General features: G+C 43.5%; 1 protein-coding gene across 4 annotated transcripts in view; it reads right to left on the bottom strand.

Annotated features, from left to right (window-relative positions):
• ABHD2 (abhydrolase domain containing 2, acylglycerol lipase) overlaps positions 1-26,808 on the bottom strand; it is a 38,733-nt gene extending 11,925 nt beyond the window's left edge. Inside the window, exons 1-6 of one of the 4 annotated variants that reach the window (XM_066328309.1) lie at positions 26,683-26,793; positions 16,876-16,956; positions 15,862-16,062; positions 5,898-6,073; positions 4,824-4,991; positions 1,859-2,042 (exon numbers count right to left, since the gene is read on the bottom strand). In XM_066328309.1, coding sequence (XP_066184406.1) covers positions 1,859-2,042; positions 4,824-4,991; positions 5,898-6,073; positions 15,862-16,055 — 722 coding nt within the window. In that variant the 5' untranslated portion in view covers positions 16,056-16,062; positions 16,876-16,956; positions 26,683-26,793. Of the gene's footprint in view, positions 1-1,858; positions 2,043-4,823; positions 4,992-5,897; positions 6,074-15,861; positions 16,063-16,875; positions 16,957-22,904; positions 22,926-26,682 lie in introns of those variants that run through there. The other 3 variants (XM_066328310.1, XM_066328308.1, XM_066328311.1) reach the window with 3 other exon arrangements.
• Between the last annotated feature and the right edge of the window lie 373 nt (positions 26,809-27,181).

The raw sequence follows: 27,181 nt of genomic DNA, 5'->3' as shown, positions 1-27,181 counted from the left end.
TGGACCTCCTCCCTCCCACTTCTATATCCAGGGCACAAGGCCTTCCCTCCTCCTGTATTTTGCTCAGCAGATGTTGCTTTCCTCCAGCTTTTCAGCTAATTAGCACTTAGAGCAGATGCAGATACTAGGAAGGGAGACACAAGACCTGAAAAGCCTTCCTGCTGGCTGTCCAGTAATACAGAGCAGATGTTCTGTGGCAGGAGGTTTGCTAGGAGATGTTTACCCAGCAGGTGGAGGCAAGAGCTCAATAATCCACACAGCCCACATGATGGGGTGCATTAAACTCAGGGGAAAAGAACCAACCCAGTGAGTTGTTTTTCCACACAAATATCCAAGTGGAGAATTGTTAATCAGGTTGTCCTTGCCGTGCGAGCATAACAGCATTACTCACAACAGCATTTTGGAGATCAGGAATACAATATTGCATAATTGTAGAAGATGAACCAAGTGGACCTCAGCCAGATATTATCCCTGCAAAGCCTGTCTGATGATTGCAATTAAGGAGCTGGCTTCAAAAGGATGCTCTGTGCTTGATGCCAGAACCCCAGGACAGCTCAGAACATTTTACTTGAAACAAAACAGAACAGCTGTTCCTGTAGCATCTGTTCAGACTTAAAGGGTGTAAACTAGCAGCATATTATATAGTTTTTTAGCAGTAGTCATATCTGACCTCAAGAGGGATTAGATAGTTGAAATATTACAAGCATATCAAGCTTCTACTTACATCTTAGTGCTTCCAGAAAAGCTTTTGCTTTTACCTGTAAGAGCCTGATTCATAAAAGGTGTCTTCAGGCTACTAAATAACAAACTGGTCCCTACATAGGCAGAGCATCATCAGTATCAAGAATTCCAGATCCCCTGACCAGGCTGTGAGGCTGAATTCCATAGCAAGCCCCTCACAGGCCTGCCACAGTTTCACCATTTATATTAGCCCAAAGGATCCTGATCCAAATACCTGAGTCTTAATAGTCTCTTTTGCCTTGTAAGTAGTCTCATGGCTCAAAACTGCAGGTAAGTTACTGCAGAGTCAGCTACACCTTAGTAATAGTCCATATACAGAGAGTAAAAACTGGAAATAGCAGCTCAGCCAGTTATAGTGTTTTAATCTTCATTACCTGTGCATACATGCAAAAGTTAAAGTACATTAGTTGAGTCCAGTTTTCAAGTAGCACTGCTGTGCCTGGACCCACCGTCAGTACATGCAAATGAAGCCATCACAGCTCCTAAAGTGCCAGAGCCTTGGCTTCCAGGTGGGGAGACATTAATATTCTCAGACTTTAGGGCTGTAATACTTTTCCTCCCCACCTTCCCCACTCCTATAACACAGCTACAAGCACCTCTCCATGCCCTGATCAGCCTGTTTCAGTGACACACACTAAGAGGGGAGCATAGACTGAAGAGAATCTACTGTGCCTTTCCTGTCTCCCCAGGTAAGGCCACACACTGAAGCCAAACAAGCTATTATGAGCCATGGGATATTTCTCAGAGGGATGAGACAGTGTAAACTATTGCTTGCAAATCTGGCATCAGCTCAGCAGCTGGTCATGCTGCCCAGGCTGCCTGGTTAATTAGGACTGCACAGGGAATGCCTCCTCTTAAGACACTGTAGCCATGAGACAGCATCACATGCATAGTCCAAAAGCTGCCAGCAGGTACCTGGTACACAAAACCTGTTTGCATTGCTAACAAACTTTACTGTGCTTGCAAATCAACAAAGCTTCAGGTGCTCCTTCAGGATGGTGCCATCCTACACACCCAGTCTGTCAGACCAGCTCAGTGCAGGAGAAACATCCATCTTCAGCTGGCCCTTGCAAAGATCTGCCCCCTCCTGCACTCCCAGAAGAGGCTCCAGACTTACCTCAGAGCACTGTAGCCCTGGCACACACTGACACAGCACAGGACTCGCTCCTGGTTGGCCTGGCTCTCTCCCAGGTATTTGCACACTATGTTTCCACCCAGGCTGAAGCCCACAACCACCAGCTGGGTCTGAGGGTAGGTCTTCTTGATGTAATTCACCATGGCACCAAATTCCCAGGTGCATCCTAAAAAGAAGAACAAAATTAAAAAGCATCATCTAACATATTTAAATTCTCACTTGATGCTTCAGTTGCATGCTTTGAATTCAGCTTCTTACCCTTTCTGACTTTTCAATAGCCTTAAGGTTTTAACAGCTCTGATTCACATGTGTGCATACATCTGTGAGTCCTGTGGAGCTTAGCTCATGCTTAGTTCTGGCAGAGCACTAAAGCAAGATGAAATTTAGTTGCTTAAAAATCATGGTAACAGTTAACATGACAATCAAAACTCTTCCTTTCTAAAACAGCTTTAAAAAGCAGAGTCCAGCACCTCTGGGCTTGACATTACTATGCAAGAGCAGCACACACCATTACTTTCCTGAGGCAGTTTGCAGCTTCTGAAGTGAAGTGGGGTATTTGGAATGCAGTTTGCGCCTTTGTTTTTAGCAAGACTACCATGGATCCCCTAAATCCACAATGCTGTGGGGAGGGGAAAGGAGGGGCTTGTCAGGAAGAGCTCCCAGCAGACTGCTGCAGAGCCTGGCTAAGCAGGTGATCTCTGGAATCAGGGAGAGGGGTTTAAGCAGAGATATTCAGTCTTTTGTAACCACTGAACAGGTAAAGATACTGCAGCTCCCTGAAAGCCACGTGGGTATCCCCACATCAAGAGAATAGTTAAGTCTCTCTATACAGATCTGTTCCACTGTCAGCAAACACCCACTTGCATCCCACAGGCTGCAGGCACTGAGAGATCCAGTTTCTGGCAGTACTGGCATCCTCCAGTTGTTTGACAGACTTGAAGAGCTCCACGCATACAACAATCTGAGTACCTACAACTATTTCTCCTGCTTGTGAGTATGGGAAAAGGAGATATGGAGAAGCAGCTGCAATAGTGATGGCATTAGTACACTGGTATCAACTGTTTATGCAGCTTGTTAACCTTCCCTTTGGATTTAAGGCTGCAAACCACAGAAGGCATCACATGAACAACAGAAATAGAACTCCAGATGTTTCTTCCTGTCCAGAGTCAAACTCAGCTCTATCCTGTGGAATTTGTCCAGGAAGATAAATCCTAGGATTCCAGCATTCCACCATGTACTAACCTAACACTGCTTCACTGTGCCTCCACCCCAGCTGTACCATCCTCAGTAGACATCAGACCCCAACTTTACCTAACTCTGGAGTAAACTCTGAGCACCAGGGTTTGCTTGATACAGTGGAACAGCAAGCTCCTGGCTGAGTGTTTCAGCAGGGTTTGGGCACTTCCTTGTGAACATTTTTAATGAGTAATCTTTAAGACAACAAATTCTGCACTGTGCTGGTTTCCTCTGGAAGACGCCAGTAGTCAAAATACTTTAATGTTTGACCTTTGTGATTTCAGGGCAGCTCAGAAATCCAAAACTAGAAAAGCAACAGGTCAAGCTTGATATAGAGGCTGGGATTCAGTGAATCCCAAATTTAGGCTACTTGCTCCTCAACAAGTATGCCTGGAACACAGCAAAGCTGAAAGGGCATTGAGTTATTTGGGTAGGAGGCAGAGTAAAGTCTACTGGACTTGCTGGCACTTTACTTAACAAGCAACTCTGCCAAGTGATTTACTGTCTTACTCAAAGGAAGTGCTAGTCATTCTTTGCCCTTTCCAAGGCTATAAAAGACTAAAAGGTATGTCTCAAGAGATGCACTACAGAATAACACCCTAAGGCCTAAAGCAAAGCTCCATGAAAGCAAGCTCTTAACTTTTATCAAAATAGCAAATGCTTTAACATTAAAACTTAGTTTTCAAGACATGGTAGTCTTGCAGCCATTAAGAGCCTAAGGCCTCACTACAAATGAGGATATTTGGTATTCCTGAAGTGTTTAACAAAGAGGAGTATATTTAATAATTCTAAAACAAGCAACAAAGCATTACAGCCTATTTGCCTGCCAGACTTGGCATCTCAAAGCATAGTATTTCTGTTTTGACTGTTGAAGATAACTGTTCTGTAATCCAAAATCTAAGCAGCAGCTTAGCTAACTTTAAAAAAAAAAATAACCTAACACAAGTCTGCTAAACACACCAATTGACAGGGTACCCACAGATACTTACAGTAAAGATGGAGATGAGAGCTCAAGAGAGCTCAGGAACAAGCAGTTAGGTCACAGACAAAGAGGCCCCATTCTACAGAGATCACATTGCTCACCAAAAGGACAATTAAAACTAGCTAGAGTCACCCTTCACACAGTTTCAAATAATCTATTCCCTTTAATTTCTAGGTTATGAAAGACTTCCTTATACTCAAGGTGAGAGTCATAATCATAGCAAGTTAAGCACTACCACTTCTGCAGCTTTACTATCATAACTGTTGCTGCTGTGACAGGAGCAAATCCTCATGTGTATCTCCTATGGTATAAATGTACTTTCTGGATAGGTTGGTACAAACTCCTCTCAGGTTGCATTTTACAAAGCCTCAGAAGTGGCATTTATCCTTCAGAGACAGGCTTGTTTCACGTTCCATGAAACCAGCAAATCCAGTAGTTCTAAAATCATTTAGATGGCACAGATCATTTAGGCACAAAAGGGATTTTTTCCCTAAAAACTTTTCTTACAAAAAAAGTGCCTCCTTGATGAGCATACATCTGTAAGAGCAGGCAGAAGAGACAAAAGTAAATTTAGTATTAGCCTCCTCTCCTCCTCCCATCTAAGTTCAGTTTAGTTCTTAAGAAACAGTACAAAACAGTTTTACCCCCTTTGGGGTACAGCAGTCCTGTTATCCTGAAGGAGGCTGAGGAGCTTGAAAATAAGTTCCCCAACTGGCACGAAGTACCTACCATATGTGAACATCCGTGGTGAAGTGAGCTCAATGTTTGGCAGGGCTCCCAGGTGATTCAGGACAGCACATCTGTAGCCACTTTTCTGGGCATAGTCAACAAAGGTGCGGATGTACTGCTTCTCACTGTGGTTAGCAATCCCCGGGCAGATCACCATCGTGACATCCTCTGTGCTCAGAGAGAGAGGGAAGTTAAGTAAATGTCACTTCATGCAAATTAAGAGAGTCAGAAGGTTTCCATTTCAGATCCATGGGAAACCACCTACCACAAGTGTGCTACAATTCCTACCAGTCTGCCAAAAATCCCGTATGGGACAGGAGACCCAGCAGCTCTAGTGCTACAGATGTGAAAAAGTAATTCATGCTATGGGAGATGAACAGTTTTTAACTTCAGGGAAAGCTGTGCAAACAGTTCTCCAGGCACTGCCTAGAGATCAAGAGCACATTCTTCTGTCTGAAGGACATTTTTGATGCTGCACATGTTCTGCCTTCTGACAGCCTGTCGTGATGTGTGTGGAAGCTGTGGAGCCCAGCACTCCAAGTATGACTGGTTATGCTATTTCCCCCTCATTTCCCTTCTAGAGCTGGGTGTAATACAGAACTTCCAAATGAAGCTCTGCTAAACACAGACATTCTGATCAGCTGACACTAACCATCATCTACTTTGTGGCTAATCTAATGATATTTGATCTGCTGACACTGTTCACTAGTTTAACAAGATATCATTTCATCAACCAAGAAAGTAATTGCTGTAATTCAAGTAAGCACTGTAAATTACATTCAGGATTATCATATGCACTTCAAATTAACTGTAACTCTCATGTGCAAAGCTCCAACATTACCAGCTCTAGCCACTGAATTATCTCATTAGAAAAGCACTGCTCAGATTCTCTTCAGCAATAAAGATAACTGTAACTGCTCTAGTGCAGCACTGTAGCATGAAGATCTCAACACTGACATTTTTAAAAAAGAAATCTGCTTCTTCTGAGGGCCAAATGGGAGCCATGGGCTCTATCCTCATCTGTCCCCCAAGGGCACAGAATCAAGGTTAGCAGGCAGCAGCTGTTGGACTGACCTCCAGTGCAGTGCTCAGAGCGTGGCTCAAAGAGATCAAAGGTGGCCGTTGCTCCATCTGGCATCGTGAGGTACTTGCGAAGTCCATATGGATGTGGTGATCTCACTCTCCCCATTTTTCCATAAAGAGCTGTCTGGATATGTCCACTCTTTCCCCAGATGAGGGGTGGAATGTACCTGAAAGGCATTAATTTAATTGCTTACCCCTGCTGTGTTAATGAGCCCTTGAGAACACATAAGCACTCCCATAACAAATCTCTCACCAGCTCTCAAATATAGTAGCAAATATGGAATTATTTTTGCTCTGACTGAACTGGCAGCAGTGATCTTTGCAGCCTTACACAAGGGGAGAAACTAAAACACCTTCAAAGCTGAAAAACCAGCGCTGATAGCAGCAGCCAAAACCCAGACACCCCCTATATTGAGATGTTAGAGGAACAAATGCTTCTTACTCAATACACACAGTCCTTGTGCCTTAGTGAGATTGGGAGTGCATGTTGCCAACCAACCAAAGTGACCTCCAGAACTGTACAGTGCTGTAAATCTGTTTTAATTGAAACACTGAAGTCTCCTGGGTTGAGCCACATGAACTTGTGTAAGCACTTGACTGTACAAGCCAGTGGCAGAAACACCAGGATTCACACCAAGTTCCAGCAAATTGAAAGCCCCAAGACTTGCTAGTTGGAACCATTTCACACAGAACTGCTTTACTAAGTTAAGCAAAGAGCACAGTACAGGTTGATTTTGCCTTTCAGAATTAAGTAAAAGTCGGGACAGTGTTAAGAGAACCAGTCAGAACTGACCAAACCCCACTGAATAACAAATCCCTTTCAATAAGAGGGTTGAGTCTACCAACTACTTATGCTTACCAAGGGTATATTAAAGCTATGTGACAAAGCAGATTGTCTCTCCTTTCCTGGCTTACAGGTCCCCAAAAAAGATACATGAGAAACACAGCTATGAGGTGGAAAGTATTAAGGGCTTAGTTATCAGATTTTTTTAGCACAAGCAGAGCTGCAAGTGGTTTAACAGGAAACATACTGTGCCCTAGCACCACCACCATGTGGGCAAGTCACCTGGTCACTCAGCAAAGGGGACTTAGCCAATGCCTTGAAAAAGAGAGTTACATCAGCTCTGAACAGGAAAGCATGAATGATTTATTTTTGAGGAGAACAGCAGTCCCAAGGGACACACTTCCAATTAAAGAACTGTGGTCTCTGGTGCACAGACCAGGGTATCCAGAAGCTTGAGAGCTTCTGACTTCACCTTGGATTCTGAGGGATTAGCAGCATCCTCCCTGCTGTGTTTAGCGCTTCCTGCAATTATTCCTTTTGACTTTTAGAGAGCGTATAAAACAGAGATCATGTTCTTCCCTGTTCACAGAACACTAGGCAGCTCAGGACTCAAATTTACTAATTAAGCCCACAATCCACTAGAATGTGATAGAAACCCCATGTTTGTGCTCTGACACTACCTACTCATACAGCTGGACCTTTCCCCATGCCAGCTCTTATGTGTCATATCCGCAACTCCCTCTTGCCCCACACCCTCCTTTAAAAGACTTCCTTTAAAAGATCAAATAAAAACTTCTTCGAGTTGTTTAACAAGACAAGAGCAGCAGCTTCTCCCCATTCTTTTCCCACATCTACGAGGGGGATTTCTTACAGTCAAAGCAACACAACAGCTTGCTGCAGTTTCACTCGTTTTTGCAAATGCACTTCCCAAAGAGATCCAAAACAGATTTCTGAAGAAGCAGATATTTCTTCAATAAAGGCTGCAAAAGCTGCCAGCTGATGCTCACAACCTTGTAAATTAGCCCTCAGTGCATTCTAGATTTGATCACTCAACTACAAAGTTTTTCAAAGGATCCAGGCAAGGCCAGAAGTAGCACCCCTCTTCTGTCAGCTCAGCATCTCTGCACTGTGTCCTGCCAGGCACAGTGTACAACTGTGCACATTCCCAGCAGTGACAGTGGCTGGAGAAGCACATCCTCTGCAGCAGGTGCTAGAGGTGGAAAGCAGTCAGTGGGTCCATTCTCACAATTCAGGGTAGATATCCATTGGGATAGGGCAATCAAACTAAACTAGGCTGCACAAGAACCACACATGGTTCTGCTCAACTAACATGTGCTCAGTGCAAGGGTTTTGAACACAACTGTCATGTCAGATGGAAGAGACACTGCTCTCCTAACATAAGGAAAAACAGCTGGCTTCACCCCAGTCATTTACTGTACCACCAGTTCATATCAGTAGCCATACTCCACACTAGACAGTACTTGACTGGCTTTTTATATTTTATTCTTCCACAGGCATCCTTTACAGATAGGGTTTGCTAGCACCTTCTGAGGGGAGTTGACAAATACAACCTCTAGTAAGAATTCGCAACTCTTTTAGAAGAGACTCAGACACCAACATTGCTTCAGGGTTTCTAATCTTGGTGAGAACATGCATTAGAAAGTTTCAGTGATTCTGCTTCCACACAGTGCTCTTCAAATCAAAGACTATCCCCAAATCTTACCCTACAGGGCTAACAGGAAAGCAATTTGTCCAGCTACAGCAGCTAAGTTATACAGCTATTACTGATTACTGCTATCATGAAAAAAACCAAAAACCAAAAATCAAGGATCTCTGCAAGCACCAATCCTATCCTCATGTTTAATCTACAGTCCAGTTTCCAGCTACAGGTTACAGCCATCCACTGGAACAGAAGCAGCAGCACATACCACAGGATGCTGTTGGAGTTGAAATTAGAATAGTCTTTAAAGCCTCACCACTACTGCCAGAGTTCAAACAAAGGCAAATAGTTTCAAGCACACTGCTTCCCAAGAGTGCATTGTTCTCACAGCCTGCCTCTTAGGGTCACTGATGGTTTCTCTGGGGAAAGAAACCCTCAGACCTGCCTTTGCATAACCCAGCTGGAGGTTATCTAAGTACTGATCTGCAATAAATCAAACCTTTATACTGCTTTTACAGGCAAGCAGCACATGCAGTTTCCTTAGCATGTTTTCTGTTTAAGGCAGGAATCCTTTTTGCTCCATCCGTAATGATGGTCAAGTGACAACTACAGTTTCCACATTTCCCTCAAAGCTAAAACTCTGTGAAACCCTATGGACAAGGGAGCATTCACTGTTGCTCCCTGCAGAAAGAACAAGTGTTTGAGCATCCTATTGACCAAGTAAAATGCTCAGCTTACCTTTTATGATGCTAACTCCAGTCAGCTGCTTAAGCATTGCTGCCTGCAGCAAAGATGGCTTGTGTTAGTCACTCTGCATGTAACCACATTCTTTCAGATAAATATTCAAAGGCCAAGCTTCAGCATGAGTAATGTGCATAGCCCTCTGATGCAGAGATTTCTAACTTCTACCGAGGCATTAAGTATATTTCTAGTTTGCACAAGTCTTAAAGCAGCTGAAGCTCTGAAGTACATGCAAGTGTTCAAGCAGAAGCTTGTTATCTCACCAGTCTTTTTGTTTAGGCCCATCACCCTTTAAGCAACAAACTTGTGAAGCAAAACACATCCCTTAAGTTTCCAGGCTCAGGAGACTGAACAGCACAACAATTTAACAGGGAAAGGGAAAAGAGCTGCCCAGATAGTACAGATCTTGTATTAACAGTGAAAAACTAAGACAGATCAAAACTTACCTTGCCAGACTGCTGCAAAACCAAGCAGCTAATAAAAATATTACTCCTGTTTACCAAGACAAGTTGTCAATCTAACCTACTACATAACCCTGTAATGCCTTCACAGTGAGAGTGATTGCATTCTTTTACTGAATTCAGGTAAAATCTGTTCTCAGCTGAGGGCAAGGTATCCTTTACAATCTATATTCTCAGCTAAGGACAAGGTATCCTTATAATCTATAGCAGAACCAGGCATATGATCTGCCTGTCACACTATTTCTGTTGACCCTCCAATTAATTGCCAATGGGCAAATCTATTTTTGAAATCTTCATGTGACTTATGTCTTCTGCTGAGACAAAGTCTACAAGAACTTCCAAGAGCAAGTACTGAGCCTAATGGTGCAAGACTGTACAAGACTGAAGGATGGGTCACCTTTTTATACGGGGCTTGTGTGGACTTCCAGCTTGCTTTTAATAAACCCATTCAAAGAAGAGAGCACAGAAAGAACTCTTCAGTCCTGAAGGTGCAAGACACCACACTGGTGAGGGAGAAAACTCGCCAGAAATTGTACAAATACCTTTACCCTCTGAAAGGACAGATCAGATCAATTTTATTTAAGTCTATTATCTGAAAAGCACTCCCAAAGACATTTCTATCCTCAACCCAGCTGAAAAAAACTAACTACCCAATGCTGATAGTAAGAGATAGAACAGATTGTTTTGTAGTGAAGTCAACATTCCTCCTGGCAAACAGCTGAAAAAAGATGCTTCTCCAAAGCAATCATCCTGCAGACAGGAGAGCATGTACTCATGGCATTCTTCTTGTGGTTTACCTTAAGAAAACAAGCTCAGCAGGATGCAACACAGGGAAACACAACCATGCAAACTGAGCAACTAAGTAGTATTCACTCAAAGAAGCATTTGAGCACTGCCCTTCAGATTTTATGCTATAAGTATAATTACTGCTAAATTTAACCATATCTTCCAAACAAGGGCCCTTCACACAAAAGCAGGTGGCTTCCCTCCAGCATTGATAACAAGCAGAAACAAGGGAAGTGTTCAAGGACACAACAGATTTTCTACTCCTTCCTCTGTGTCTGCTATAAATTGAAGAGGTTTTGAAAAGCAGTGTACTGCAGAGATTACTCCAGCACAGCACAGAGATGGTTCAGTGCATATTCCTCAGTGTCCTGGTCCAGAGAAGCTGCTCCCAGACGTACAAAAGCCCAGGAACAAACACCATGTCCATAAGCAGCATTTCCCCTGTTATGCAATAGTGGCTTATGGTGACAGAAGCTGAGCAATCATCACCAGCCAGGAGGACCTCCTGCCAAGGCCTCGACACAAGGACAAGGACAGCACAGCACAACAACCCAGACAAGCACGTACTGATAAAAAAAAACCCAAGGAAATGTTGTGTTGTACCAAAAATGGAGATTTTTACTTCTGTGAACCAAAAATGGCTTCTGAGCTCTCTCTCCAGACCAAAAGGCTTTTAACTGATTCATTTCTCTGTTTTGATTTGGTCAGTTGCAATAGATAGCAGCCACTCCGAATAAAAATAAATATTTGGAGCAGTTCTGTCTTCCAGTAACAGGAATCTGCAACAGAAGGCAGACAGGAGAACAGCCCTGGGGATGGTAGTTACTTATTATGGAAGGTCACTTACATGGCTCAACAAGTACAGACTTCATCACTCTTAAATGAATTCACAGCCAGTTACATAAATCTGCTCACCAATGTTAGTGTTTGAGATCCAAACCTGCATTTCACCTGTGCAGCAGAGCCTCACATCTTGACAGGTGGCTGCCCACAGTGCTCGAGAACAAGACAATTCCTAGGTCTTCCCAAAAATGTCTCCTATTGTTTTAGTATTTAAAACAATTCCAGCATGTGATTGTAGATTAAGTCTAGTGGCTCTCAGGCAGTAGATTATCATTTTAGAGCACATACATAATCCAGTATGCAGGAATTTAGGAAAGCAGCAGCTGTATAAGCAGCTCACACAAAGCACATAAAAACTGTGCTATTTTTATTAGCAAGCATCAGCATTCAGGTCCTCAAAGATGTGAAGTGGAAGTTCAGCAACAGGCTTATTTCTGGAGCATTGCTTCATTTCATCTGAGAAGATTAACACTTTAAACATTAACTCTTACATGGCCTTTATGTGCTATAGCACACTGGATACTGATGGTGAGAAAACAGAGCCTACAACTTGTTAATATCAGGACATTCTAAGAACTTCTGCCTGCATTACAGGAGGTAAGAGATTATTTTTCCCCTTTACAGAGCAGGAGGTATTTAAAGAATGCTTTACAAAATCAAACTTCACTTGAGCCTTGTCCTTTATTTGATGCTAGGGAATGCAAATTGAATTCCAATCAAAGAAATTCATATAAAAGTCTGCAGGGTTCAACCCTCAACCCCAAATATGCAGAAAGCACCATTTTCTGCATCAGCTCAGCTTGACTGCTCAATGTGATGAGGATGCAGCAAAAAACTGCAACACAAAAATTAAGCAAGTTATGGAGCTTCCACATTCCCTCAGTCCCAAAAAAGAAACAAATGGAGTAGAAGGGTTTGTTTGCTGCCCACAGTACCTGTATGAAGTCAGAACTATTTAAAAGTACAGACTGGCTTCCTCGGCTAAACCACCTCCTCCACTATTTAAGAAGCTTTTATTTAGTAAAGTGCCCATCACACCCTTCCTTCCCCACCTGCAACTACAAGGAGTATTTTAGTCAAAACAAGGCATGAGGATTTACAGCACTTAGAATCCTCCTTGCTGATAAGAGCTGGAGAACACAAGGCTGCTGCCAATGCCACAGCACCCAACAAAAACTCAGACCCCCCAAGGCTGCTTCTCTGCAAGGTCAATGCTTCAATTTACCAACAGGGAGCTGCCACTCTCCTCTACCTCTCAGCATGTTCACCTGCCAAAGCTTCAGTGGTAACACTGTTCTTCTAGTTTATTATTCTCCTGGAAGTGTTCCTTCCAGAGTAAAACACCTAGGAGCTGACAGGGATCAAACACTGCTTGCTATTAGGGGGAAGAAAAGAACACTGAAAAGCTTGAAGACAGCTTTTCTGACTACCTATCTCCTAGCATCTAAGAGAAAAGCAGTGACAGTGTAAAAGAGTCTTCTGGTACCAAGCAGCCTGCTCACCCAGCACAGGATGGTGTGCAAACAAAGGATAAGAAGGATCTAGGCTGGATCTTTGACAGTGTTTACTAGCAGGCTTGACAGTCATTTGCCTCAATCTTTGAGGAGCTTGCCTTTACTGATGATAAAAAGTGTGCAGACAGCAAGGATAATTATTTTCGATATGGATGACACGTGCCACATCTCTACAGAAATAAAGATACACACACTTTGTTAGAATAAACTGTAAACAGCCAAAAATGCCTAGCCTAGTACAGCAAGCACTGGTCAAATTTACCCTCATGAATCAAAGAGCCAGCACTGCATTTCTACAGGAATAAGAGCAGATGAAGGACTTTCTGTACCCTTTTGAAAGACAGGAAAAGGACACAGCTGCCACCAGCAGTTAGGCCCAAGTGCTCAAGGGCACCAATTGCTGTGCTGAATTGCAAGAGCTTCCATACAAGCAGCAGCAATTGGAATGGAAAAGGGAAAAGGGTCTGATTATGCTACTCCACTTGGTAAGCCAAAGTACAGAGCTGGACAGTCAGAGGAATGGAAAAGGGGGCAATAGAACATGAGCTCTAGGAAGAGAGATTCTCTTGCTTCCCTGTGTTTGGAAGATATGTAGAAAGTTCCTGGCTGTTTACAGAGTTGTAAAAACCAGTACTAACATCTACAAGTACAAAGTACCTGGCACATAGCCATCTCAGGCAATTTTACAATTCAAAGTTCTTCAATTATTCATCCACCACCACTTGGCCTACGGAATGACACCAGTTACAATGCTGAATTAGACCAGAGGTGCAGGATTGTGCCATAAAGGGAAAATAAAGTCCAAACGTGTTTATCTAAGAATTTTTAAACACCTGCACAGATAGAAACAAGAAAAGTTATTCTTTCTCCCTGCCAGCCTGTTTTCCACAGCAGTGCCCTCACCCCTTCCTCCCTTAAGCAGGAACTGAACAAACCAGGTCTGAAAGCCAGTTCACAGCTGTGAACATTCCTCTGCACAGAAGAATTGGTCTTATAACAAATCTGACAACAAACCCAGTACTAATATAACAGAAGGGATTGCTGGGCTACTTATTTTGCTTTCATGGTAGAATCTGAAAAGACCTGCTTAATCAGCTTTCCCAACACTCTGAATAATTAGCAAGTAATCAAAGCCTTGCAAGATTTTTCAGTGGAGTATGGCACAAGCTGTTTTCACATAGCTTTTTCCTAATTATCCTACAAACAGTTTCATGCATAATTGCAGGAATTTAAATACATCTGTTCCCCTTTAGTCTCCAGGTGACTTTCATGCCTAAGGACAGGATTTCTTTGATTTTTTTAAAATTTCTATATTGACAAAAAAGTCTGTGATAACATCACTAGAATAGTAAAAAGAAATAATCACATATACATCTTAGAGCTGTCTTTCCTTTAAACTCTTTCAATTCCTAGCAGCAATTATATTCCCAACACGCCTGTCTTCCTTAACAGAGATATAGAGGTAAGAGGACTGAACTGCTACCTATTGACACATCTGGTTCTGATTTCTTTCAGCCGACTTTGCTTCCTTTTGTCATGGAAGTCTTTCAGACAATATTTTGCCCAAGAAGCAGGTATTGGAGGTGACTGCTACAGTTTTCAGAGAAGATGGCAAGCCTGAGCTCAGCTGATCCAGAGAAAGGAAGCAAACCAAGCTTGCACACTAACACAATATCAGGGTTCTTCAAGCAGCTCATCACTCCTGCAATTAATGCACAGCAGATGTCTAAATATTGCTGGACATGTTTTGCATTTTCACTCTTTTGGGGAATGCTTTGTTCCCCAACAGAGAGTCGAAGACATGGCCCTAATACAGCAGTGCTAGGAGCCTGTGCTGTGAGAACAGAGCTGAAATGGCAGGGAAATGGACTCTAAATTAGCTTACAATTCATTTCCAAAGATTAGCCTGATACTAATATGCCTTCAAGGCTGGTAATCAGCACAGCTTCACGCTTGCTTCTTCAGTGCCTAGAGACATGTCATACTGGAGTGCAACACTGGGATGGCAGGGAACTGAAGTACCAAGTAACTCAAAGATCCTCAACGTATTTTTTAGGAAAGGGATTGCTTTGCAGTTAAAGCAGTAGACATAATCAAGAATCCAAACACATTTACACTACCACCAACCTGGAGTGCATCATAGAACCTCTCTGTGTTCCAATTTCAACAGATAATGCTTTGTTTCCTCTAAAAGTTTACAGACTCCATAGCCTAACATACCTTATATAATCAAGGCACCTAACACAGCACTGCTAAAAGCCTCTCATCTCCCCAAAAATGACTATCCTGAAGTCAGCTTGACTTTTGAGATCCAAAAGGAAAGTTCATGCAGCTGCACTCAGCACTTACTATGTAATTGATGTACTTAGAGCTTCTAAATAGGACTTGCAAGTTTTCGAAGTGATTGCAGAAGAGAAATACTGTAATCAAAGTCCTTGTCCCTCCAAAGCCTCATAAAAATGTACTAAATGCTTGCTATTATTGGAGAATGTTCTTGGTGAAGCTAAGGGCAGCTACACTGATTTTGCAGGTCTTGGAACGGAAGATCAGAGATCAGCCTGCTCAAATACACAGCGGACACAAGGTCAATTTGAAAGTGTATTCAGCAGGCTTAGAGCTGGCCTCTATGTCATTACTTTATTAAACTAGTTAGGATGTGCTCTACCAGTAATAAATTTCATTAGTTTTCAATCAACTTGAAGTACTTCAGCTAAGAGCAGGCACTTTAAAACTAATAGACCACCCTGTGTTCATTATAAGGGCACTGACACACCATGAGAATGTTTCCTTCCTGTGAGCCCAAACAGATTCCTTGCCTAATAAAAAGGAGTACAAGAACATGAACAAGTGCTGACTGCATCCATCCCTCCCTCATTTCCACAGACAGTGGGCTATTGGTGCTGGTATAGTATAATATCAGCATGCAGCTTCTATAAAGATGGACAGTGATGACTTCTATGCATCTGTAGAAAACTCCACACAACAAGGCTTGGTCTTAAATCCAGGTATCTGAGACAATAAAGAAATACTTGGCTTAGAAAAGATTTTACTAAGAGCATACCCTGATATCCATTTGAACCCAAGTCTATGAAACACAGGGAAGAATAGATAAGTGCAGCTCTTGTTCCTATAATACAGGTAAACATGGAAAAGATATACTACTTACTCTTTGGTCAAAAGTGGGCAGGATTTGAGTAGAAAGCGAGCCAAAGCAGAGTCCTGGTAAATGAGTTCAGGAGGAGCAGTTGGGCTTTTTAAATTCAAGCAGCGAACAATAACATAGAGAACAGCAGCAACTGCAGCCAGCTTCACCCCATCAAACACTGCTGGCAGCTCAGAGGTTTCCAACATTGTACTCATTTTCAGCCTGGAGATAAAAACAACATTAAAGCTTTTAGAAATACAGTGTAGGATATGAATATCAACTGTCATGTTAAATATACAATTGTGCTAACCAAATAAATTTGTCAATCAACACTGTCAGGAAATCCTAGCATACCAACTCAGACTACCAACTTCTAAGTTGGAAGAAAATTTAGTTGGCATTTTTCTAAACACCCTGACCAACAGAAGAAAAACTGGATGATCAGCTGTGAAGGAGATTTATTCCTAATCAGTGCTGCCCTAGAACTGCACTAGTGTCTCAGGTGTCAGCCCTGGTCTGCAGCCAGGAAATACCTGCAGGACCTCATCCAAGACTACCCAGGTCAAACAGAAGCTGGGTGAAAAGGCAGGCTAAAAAGGCACTTTGGCAGCTTTGGACATGTGTTCCTTCACAGGTGTACAAGCCAGACTTGAAAAGGAGCACCTGAAAGAACTACTGTGTTAGCTCCTCAGCCTGAGTCTTGCAGTTCTATGACAACAGTGGTACTAAATGCATTTAAGATGGTCACTTTACGTACTGGCATTTTCAGCATTTCTTTTTATTCACTGCAGTTCTGCAGCTGAAGGACTAGATTAATATCTACTCTTTCAAAGACTTCAGAGTAAAGAAGCAAAGAAGTATTAAAAAAATATACCCTTCCAGCTTGAAATCAAATTCTTAAACTGATCCAGCTTATTTTGAACATACAGTTCAAACAGCTGGCTGCATTTACTGTCGAAGGGACAGGTTTTTCTCTGGGTCTTTCCTAAGTCACATGGGTAACCCAAGTAAAATAAGTGACAAGCCAAGTCTTACCAATTGCAATTTTCTTCAAGCTAGAAAAAAATGCCAGTCCTCAGCAGACTTGCCACCAATCCACGTGCTGCCCAAGGAAGCCTATGGTGGGGGGAAAGCAATCTCATTATTACTGATAAAGCTGCACTTCTCAGCTGGAAAGGATGAACACAAATTTATACAAAGGTCCCATCACAGACACAGCAAGCAATCTGTGTAGTCAGTCATAACCAACTCTGATCCATCTGCATCAGAAATCTTTTGCCAGTGGACAGATTCCAGACTGGATCATTTGCCTACAGTGTATTAACTCATCTGAAGTATGCAAATACAACTTCATGAGCAGAGAGACCTCATCTCTGCAAGACAGTGACACATCGTACTCAGAAAACCTACACAAATATCTTTCTATTTAAAGGACTAGGAATAGCAGGATACTCTGCTCAATTTTGCAATATCTACAGTGTTACTGAAGTGTGAAGCCAGTCTGAAAGATGTCTCTTGATACTTTTATTCAGCCTTAGCAAGGCAGCTCACTCCTACAGATGGACACTTGTAAACAGTCTCTGCTTGTTCCCACTCTTGCTTTTTGAGATGTTACAACACATCACACTTCAACACAGTGGGAGCCACAGGAGGCTCAGACACAGCCACCTAATTAATGCCAGTGCACATGCAAGTAGGCTTGTTACAGGAATTTGATGATGCCAATAAAAAAGAGAAAGCTTTCAGCCTGTGACCATAAAAGTGTAAGCAATACTTGCAATTAGAACTGCCTTCCCACAGGCACAACAAATCGATTGGGACTCGGAGCTTCCAGGAAAAGCCCCAGAACTGTCTTCTCTCTACTAGAGCTGCTGCTTCCAAATGGAAAACACTATCAGGACAGACCATACCAAAGCCTCGCTCTCTTTTATAGCAACAGTAAAGAGCCCAGAAGTACTTTCTGTACTCGGCGTAGCTGCACCAAAATCCCTTGGAAGAAAACACATGTGACATCGGCTACTGACTAACAGCATTCTGGAAAGCTGCAAGTTTCTGCCACCACAACCATCTGCACAGCAGAACAGAGTGAGGGGACCAGAGATATTTAACCTTGGACAACTCTTCAGCTTTTGTTTTCCAATTCTGAGCTTCACAGCAGAAGGGAGAGGATGGACCACAAAAAGCCTTCTATTCTTCTATCAGAAGATCGCATGGGCATCATGAGAGGAGTTCAGGTGCAATGTTTGGAGATGTGACATAACATCCTGCAGCTACTTGGTAAGCTTTCACCAACACTACCATCAGTTCTGTAGGAGACAACAGGCAAAGCACTGCAATGGCTTCACCAGGGAAGGTACAACTGGCTGAAGAGCAGACCGGGTTCCTGACCTCAAGGACAATCAGGTGCTCAGGCAAATCTCCCTCGGATCAAACTCCCAGAAGTTCTGTTGACATTTTCCTGTCATTGTTTTATTCAGAAAATTAAGAAACACCAATACCCAAGACCATCCTGACACCTGGATTTTAAGCCAATTTGCTTAATTAGCGATTTTTTTAAAATAAAACTGAGCACAATTAGTCATTAGGATTTCGTACTAGTAACTCAGTACAATTGATCCAATTGAACCTTATCTCCCTGAAAATGTTCTCTCCCATATAATCTTCAGATTACAAACACATCACATCTTCTCTGACACTTTTATATCTCATGTTAGCCTGTCAGCCCCTTAAAACAGCATCCCAGCTTGCTATTACTTACAGAAAAATCAGCCATTGGTAGGCAGGATTATGCTTTGACACTTATGAACTAGTATTTTCCATTTTAGACAGTCTAAAACACATATTCACAGAACTTACGCACCTCAAACATGTGCTAGAGGTTCATGTATTTGTCAAAAGCTTTACCCAAAAGCTCAGATCAGCCTGTAGCTGTAACACAAAGCTGGCACTGCTTCAACTGCACAGCTTTCTGCAGTGATTATTCAAGCAGTGGATCTAGTCCTTGAAGACTCCATGCCCATGGATTCAGCTGTGTCACTTGAGGAACTAAAGTCTGGCATTTCTGAAGACCTAAACAGACCTGTCTCAGTCAGGGCAGATTTGCAAGGGCTGAGTCAAGGCACTCAGCTCTAAAATTTTAAGGGTTTAGCTTACTAAAATGGATTTGAGCTTTGCCTCTAATCACATAGGACAAATGTCTCCCTCTTTAACCAGCTGGGATGAGGTCACCTTGCTTCTGTTTTGTTAAACCCTTTTTGCACTGACCCAATAAACTTGTCTGTTAAACAACCAAACAAACCCCACCACACAAAAAAACCCCCATAGATAATCACAGCGTTGAGCCAGACAAATTTTAATCTAGAATCTCCTCTAACTGGGGCAGCATTAATCTATATGGCCAAACATTTGGCTTTTTCCATGTACAAAACGCTGGATTAAACTTAAAAATAATACCACTGGAAGCAATCAAGCCTTTCCATCCATCAAAGCATTTGAGATCCACACTGAAGAACCCAAAGAAGTTGAAGTTCTTGGCCCCAAGGATGTTGTTTTGAAGCATCTTAACTGCACAATTCTTATTTTTTTAAAATCACTCACAGGAATGACATCCTCTCAGGCAATGCTGTTGAGTCCAAATTTTAACTGAGGGGTAACTTTAAAATCAATCACTGGAAAGTGAGTGCAGGACTTGTAGTCTTTTCACTTGCCCTTTCATCCCAAAAAGTTGAAAACCATGTTACAGGAAACATTTCAGCATAAGTGTTAACAGAGTGCACTTCATCTGTACAAGAATAATGAGAAAAAAAAATTCTCAAGTCTCACCCTTTCCAGACAGAAACAGATACAAGAACAACAAAAACCAGTAAAGCTACAGCAAGTTCTTTGTGTAGCCTTTCAAAAACACTGGGTTTTTGGGAAAGCCATCATCAAAATAATTTTAGTACAGTAAGTGAATTCACAACTATCAAAAAATCCAAGACCTTTACACATTTCAGTCCCAGGTTTCTTGTGGAGAGGAAACTTCCAGGGACAGAAGTCACTGTGACTCAACAGGGCACGCACAGGATTTGGGAGCTACCAAGCTTTATAGCTCCTCCACCCACAGAAATAGAGTCTGACTCTTCATACTGGAAAGCCAACATTAAAAAAGCAAAGATATTAAAGGAAGCTGTTTCCACAGGATCCTCCCTCCTCAGGCCTTTTAACAAGCCATTGAAAGCCTGGCAGACTCATTTATTTCATTGAAGCATTAGAAATGCTTTGGGCTAATGCAAGGATGCAGCTATAAGGAACACAAAGAGCAAAGGCCTCTTTGAAAGGGGCTCTGTAAGGAGATATTCTAGTCTCCATTACATGGACTGAAGAATCTTGAAGGAATGCCATTTTCAGGAAGGGCAGCTTGGTACAAAAACCTCACGGATACCTCCCCACTCCTCAGCATTCTGGCTCACTGATGCTCTCAGAGCTCAGCTGGACACCAAAACACTGCAAACATGCCTGGCCAACAGTGAGACTCTTTAAAAATTCCCTTTCCTATTCAGTTACAGCTTAGCAAGCAGAGTAATACTCTGACCCACTAGGAAGGACTCAGAAGAGCCAAAGACGCAATTTCTGACAAATTTAAGCGGGCAAACTTTGATAACTAACATATCAGACATTTCTTGGACTGGTTTAATATATTTTGGTGTCTGCTTGGGAATAAAACTCTGAAAGCAAGTGTATCAGACAAGAGGAAAGCAAACCCACCCTACTTTAAAGAGTTATGCCTAGGCAGACCGGGATCAGAAATAAGGTGGGGTTTTTTTCCCCACCTTTTTAAGGAGGAAGGGTGAAATTAGTTCTTTATGGAATGCTTCCAGGAAATTAATCATCTTTAATAGCAGCCAAAGCTAATGACTTGTCTGAAAGGCACACTGCAAAGTCAGAAGGCACAGGCTTGTCACTACCAGGTAAGTTATTTAGGATCCCATTATGGAAAAAGGAACTTTATTAAGGAAAGAGTAAAAAGTCAGAGCACTGCATAGTCTTTTTAAACAAAGACAAATTTTATGCCAGTATATTACTTCAAAGTCACTCCAGGAAGTGCATGGAAGTGTCACACTGTTGAGCTTCCAACATCTTAAATGCAGAGGATGATGTTTAGAGACCATCCAGACGAATACACTTGAGAAAGGCCCTGAAACATGTATCCTGATGGGAAAGGCTGACAGACCAAGCACTGGAGGACAAGCTACACAAGTAAAGAACCCGCGCAAGTGGACTCAAAGCCTCAAGTTTTTATTGCACAGCTCCATAGCCTATCTTTTACTCAGCACTTGCATTAAAAAAATGCCTTAGTTTTTACAGCAAAATGTTAAGTCTAAACTGCTTTGTTCCCTGAAAATTACACAGACACAAGTATCTCAGGGCCACACCAACACTATGCCTCATCAGCTTAAGCACATAAACCAAGTCATAACACCACTTATCTTGAGACTGGCACCTATCCAGCCCAAGCTCACCCAGGGCAGAACCTCCCATTACCTTCAGCGTGGCTCAGAGAACACGTCAGAAGCAAATGCTGAGATCTTGATGCATCACTCAGTACTTCTGGCCATTTAAAAGAGCCAGCTAAGTCTCAGACTTCAATGTACAGAGGGCATAATTAAGAATTAACTGAGCACTTAAGGCACTTAACTTTAGGGTTAGATGTGGCAATGAGAGATAAAGTGCAGTCCTCAGGAGTTTGGCAAAGCCCACCACGGGTTTGTTGTCCAACATGTGACAGATTTTTATCTCCAAACAAAGAGGGCACACTGACATGCCCCATCACAAGGACACTGAAAAACACTATTTGGACAGTTTGTTGAAGTTCTCAGTGCAAACCTCTCCCTGTGCCAGGGCCATACCCAGGGCCAGGATTTGGCTGGTTGGCAAGTACAGAAACCAGCAAGTATTGTTTACACCCTGTTCCAAAAAAAATTCTTGGCTGGTGCCTTCACTGGAACTTGACCTTTTCATCAGTTACAATACTTGGCTCATGCTAAACTTAGAGGTACTGTGAGGTTACAGGGATAAAGTTCATAGCACAGGGAACCACCAGCACAGTCAGAAAGACAGGTGCCTTGAACTAGAGCTTTTTATCTTGCCCTTGAGGAGTTCTGCACCTTCAGAGCAGAAATCAAGCATCTCAGAGGGCTGGGTGTACATCCCAAGGCACGCTTCTTAGAAATGCACCCAAGAATAAATCTAGAGCCAAGTGGGCCAAAGGTTATTCAGCACTCTCACTTCTCCCAAAGGATTAATTTACAGTCAAATGAGCCTTGATTTTCACTTCCTTCTAACTACAGGAACTGCCTTTGTTTCCCCACAACATCATTTTAACTGATTAGAAATAGTTCTACTTCAGGACAGGCAGCTTTGCTACATGACCTATGGTTGCTATGTAGAGTCCTTGTTACATCACCTTTTCCTGGTTCCTGTTTGTGTGAAATGGATTAAAAACCTCTGCATTAGCTTTTTTTGCACACACCTCATGAACACAATTAAAGTGAGGCAGGATCAGACTCTGACTTCACAGAAATCAATTAATTGCTGTAATCAAATAATTACATTTGCTCAAATAACATGAGCCTTTCCTTTGAGATAAGGTGAAGAGACTTGAGACTGTCTCCTTAACCACTGTGTTATGTAACTACCGGGCAAAGCTTCAGGTCCTCGTGGAAGAGGTAAAGATAACTTGAAGGTACAGAGAGTTGGGTAACACCTTTCCACAGTCTTACAGCATTAGCAGGTGTCCCTTGCCTACCAACATAACTGTGCCAGGGAGCAGCACCAAGCTCAAGGGAGTAAACAGACTGCAGAGAACCCAACAAACCATGCTCAGTAGCTGAGGGAATGCTGCTGGAATCAAGCCACAGAGAGCTAAGCGAGCTAATAAAAACTGCATTATAGACCAACTCTCCTCAAGGAAGTCTGCTCTATTCCTTCATTATATTTTGAAGTATCACATTGTTAAAGCCTCATTTATCCTCCGACTCCAACCCCTCCATTCCCACAATGCCACAGGGCTCAGCTGAACATACTGGAGGAACAGCTCAAAGTCCAAGCACATCACAGCTGTCAGCTCAGCTAGAGGGCTGAGTAAGTGGGGAACATGCTCCACACACAGCAGGGAAAGCCCATCTATAAGAAATCACAACACAGGTAAGAGAACTTTTATTTGAGAATGGTCCAGTTCAAACAGTCTGAAAACACCTATATTGAACATAATGAAAAGCTGAGGTGCTGTTTCATTGAGGTCTTTAAATATCTGCTTACTTTGTTCCCCTGAAGAGCAGCTCCTCTCCACAGGGGAGCAGAAGATTTGCAGAGTCATTCTCTCACAGCCTGTCCATGACAGATAGAAGGCTTGCACTAAAGGAGCAATGTAATTCACACAAATACACTGAAAATTAAAAAAAACATTTCGGGACAGAAGAATTGCACACAAACAGACGGGGCTGATCAACACACAGCTACCACCACTGCTGAACACTCAGGTTCTCCCAGACTGCAACTAAAAGAGAGGTTTTGGAGGACTTCAGCAGCCACCAGCAATTCAGTGTGCAAAGAGCTAAAATGCCCTCTCTCCTGCTGAATCAGAGTGACAGGCTAGGGGTATTACAGGCTCATGGTTTAGGACATTTTGTCCTTACCTCTTCCAAGGAGGTTCACTGTAAATGACAGTGCATGTGCTTATTTCACTTAGTACATATTCACATATGCTCAACGAACACTTCACAGGACTGGGTGCTCCAGATAAGGGAGAGTCAGGCTTGAACTCTCTTTGCACAAGCTTTTTGGAACCTGCAGCTCTATATGAAAGCATATTTGAGGCTGCTTTGAGGTAAGTTTAGAAGCAGGACAAGCTACTCAACAGTGAGCCTCTCAGCAGCAGTCACTTGTCCCTTCCTATAAGGAGCCTGTACTCTACTTTTTGAGTACTTGATGCCCCAAATAGGGCTATAATAGCCCAGTTACTTGCAAATAAGACATGAGACATTTCAGAAAAGTTTGGTGTTTGCAGGGACTCAACCCATATTAGCAGAGGAAGTTATCAATGCCATTTATTTTAGTCAGACTGAACCCATACTAAGGAGAAATAAAAGCATTACTCAACAGCAGAGAGAGTAATAGGCAACTGCACTTCTTGGTCAGTCTAGAGATACAGATAAAGCTCTGTTCTCTGCCAAGGCTGGCACTGCCATTACCTCTAAGAGCTCAGTGATGTTTCAAGCACCTGGTTTGTACTGAACTGCTTTGCAAAGCATTTTCAACTACTGCTGCCTGATACTGGCATAGTAAAGCTGGCAGTCAGAGACAATCTTTATTATTAAGTCAACTGAGAGAGCTGAAGGAAAGATAAGCCCTTGGGTGTAAAAGCCTTCCTAGAGCCAGAAAAGGCTAAAATAGCTGCCCCACAGGGTACCATCACTGCCACCCATACACACTGGGCAAGTGGGAGTTTGCTTCTGCACAAAAAGGACAGTATGCCCTTGCACACTGAAATTAAATCAATTGAAATTCAATCAATCAGCTGAGTTTGATCAGATGTTTAGCTGCATAGAAGCTTAAACTTTGCAAGATATATAGGCAGAAGAAGGGGAAATACTTGCAAAGAAAATCAATTGATCTAATTAAGAACAGCAATTCAGAGCTATAACACATCATGAAACACACTCTTCCAGAGAAACTAGGAAGTGGAGATGAAAACTCCAAAGTATTAACAAACTATGATTGTTTAGGCTACCCAAGTGACTAGTTTCAGTCTGGTCTTTACACCTGTCAGTAGGCATTACAAGCACCCAAGAACCCAGCACTAATACTCCTACCAAAGATTGAAAAATCCTGTTCTTGGTTAGTTTAATCCAAGTTCTGGTACCGCCAGAGCTGGCAGTGTGAAAGTCTGGATGAAGAAGCAAGAGATATGGAAGAAGTGAGGTAACAGGACAATGTAAACCCAGTAGCACCAAGGCATTCCACCGTTCTAAAGCAATCATTTCCTATCCTACACCAAATCCCATCTGGATTACAGCTGGAACTTAGCAGACTCAGAAAACATCTTCAGGTGCCTATGTCAAGGTCAAAGGATGTTATTTTGCCATTTTTCCTTCTCAGTGCCACATCCCAGAATAACTCTTTCAATGTATTAATTTCTGAGTTTTCACATGACAAGCTTAATACAGCAGCTTTATGAAACACTAAGAGTTTAAGCTGCTATTCACTCCCTGAATAGAGAAATACTGCTTTTACAGGAAGAGTAGAACAAGTTCATTTTTAAGTTTAACTTCTTCAGAAACAGTTCTGCAAGACAGAAGGTTTTATCCAGGCTTAATCCACACTTTTTCCATACCTAAAAAAGACAGCCTGGCACAATCTTAGGTCAGCCTCATCTTTTGTGCAGTTAATTCACTCAATAATACAGAGGACCTCCCATGCAAAAGCAGCTACTTTTAAGAATAAGACAGAAAGATGGAAGAACTCAAATATCAGCTTTTATTTCTCTTTTCATATCCTTCCTGTTCTTACTCTTGACTTTGAGACCAAAGTAAATGATGTCAAGAATAAGAAGAATGGCTGCGTGTCCACTGATATAAGAAGAGATAAGAGAAGCTATTGAAACTTCTTTTGTGATATTAGAACTAAGCAAGCACCTCAGAGAGAAGATGACACATGAAAGATAAGATAGCAACCCAAGACTACTTGTCAATAACAAAACTCCCTGCACAGGAAACACATTATCAAAGAAAGTCTAAAAATGAGATACCACATACGCAAACAAGTGAACTGAGTGTCCTGTGGACACCATATCAACAGGGACTAGAATGTGTCAACCTAAGCAATATTATGAACATGGCTGAGCCTGATAATAATTGATAAATAAGGCATGTAAGATGAACACACTGTACCAGTTAGCTGACTAATAAGCCAGGAACATTTGTTACAGAAGGATGCACCAGTGCTGTGAAAGCCAAAAAGCAATCTAAGAGGCTGACAGGAATCTTCAGTACTTGCCAGACCAGTGACAATTGTTCATCAACAATAAGAGGAAGCTGCTAAGAATTCTCTGAGGGAACCTACATGAGAATGCAATAAGTGCATGAATAGAGCTGCTCCGGAGATACCATCTGAAAACAAGTTAGCATCAGGTGAGAGATCTCAGCAGCTGTAACCCATCGATTGTGATAGATACATCGACACATCCTGCGCTGGAGGAGAGTCACAAGTTACACCCAAAGGTGCAGGACGGAGCAGAGTCCCAACACACAGGGTAGCAAGCAGGTACACAGCAGGCAACAAAGGGGAGTCTGAAGCTGGTACAAGACACTCGCAGGTCAGGCCCTTGGGGCGTGAGCACCAGGGAAGAGCCCCGTTCAGCGGGTGCAGTATGACCTGACAGGGGGCACAATTCACACAAGGACCGTTCTCTGCTCCGCACTCAGCTCCCGATCGCATCCCACCTCGGCCTCCTCTCCCTGCGAGCACAGGGATGCGCTGCTCCCACCCCAGCCCTTGCCCTGCACAGGGAGCAAAACGTGGGAGCTGCCACCGCACCGCCACCTCCCAGAGCTTCCAACGTCGGGGAGAACCGCGAGGGGGCCGGACACTGACCGCCACAGCCCCACCGAGGGACATCCCCATCTCCCCCTCGGGCAACAAACACGCGGAGCCGGGCATACAGACAGTGCACGGCAGGACGTCGGCTAGGCAGGGACAAACCCACCGCGGGGCAGCCCCCCAGGCCTGCCGAGAGGAGGGGGAAGGAGGCCCGGCCACCCCCTGAGCCCTGCGGGAAGGGGCTCCCGGGCGCCCCCACCTCACCTGCAGCCCCGGCCGGGCACGAAGCCCCCGACAGCTCCCGCCGCCGCTCCCGCCCGTCTGCCGCGGCCGCGCCGCCCGCTGCCCTTTAGCGGCCGCCCTCGCCCTGCCATTGGCCACCGCCGCGCCGCTTCCGCCCAGAGCGGCGCGCCGATTGGTGAGAAGGCCAGCAGAGGACGGGCGCTCCATCACCGATGCGCGGGTGCCATTGGCTGGAGAAGGAGCGGGGGGCGGAACGCCGCGGTTCCAATGGCACTGGCACCTGTCAGTCAGGCGGAGGACGGTGATTGGCGGCGGCGGGCTGGGGGCGGGGCTATCGGCGCCGGCGGGGACAGCGGCGCTGCTGCCATGACAGAGCGGCGCCTGAGGGCACGGCGGGGTGTGAGGGATGGGGGCAGCCTCAGCCTCTGCATCAGCCTCTGCATCAGCCTCAGCCGCATTTTCAGTCCGCCGCACGCCGCGTCCTGCCGCCAGCGCAGCCTGGGGAGCGGCTGTAGCTGAA

Source organism: Sylvia atricapilla, chromosome 13 (assembly GCF_009819655.1).
Source record: "Sylvia atricapilla isolate bSylAtr1 chromosome 13, bSylAtr1.pri, whole genome shotgun sequence".
In the NCBI taxonomy this organism is placed as follows: Eukaryota; Metazoa; Chordata; class Aves; order Passeriformes; family Sylviidae; genus Sylvia; species Sylvia atricapilla.
Note: the sequence above shows the minus strand (reverse complement) of the source record. Positions and strands in the feature narration are given on the sequence as shown.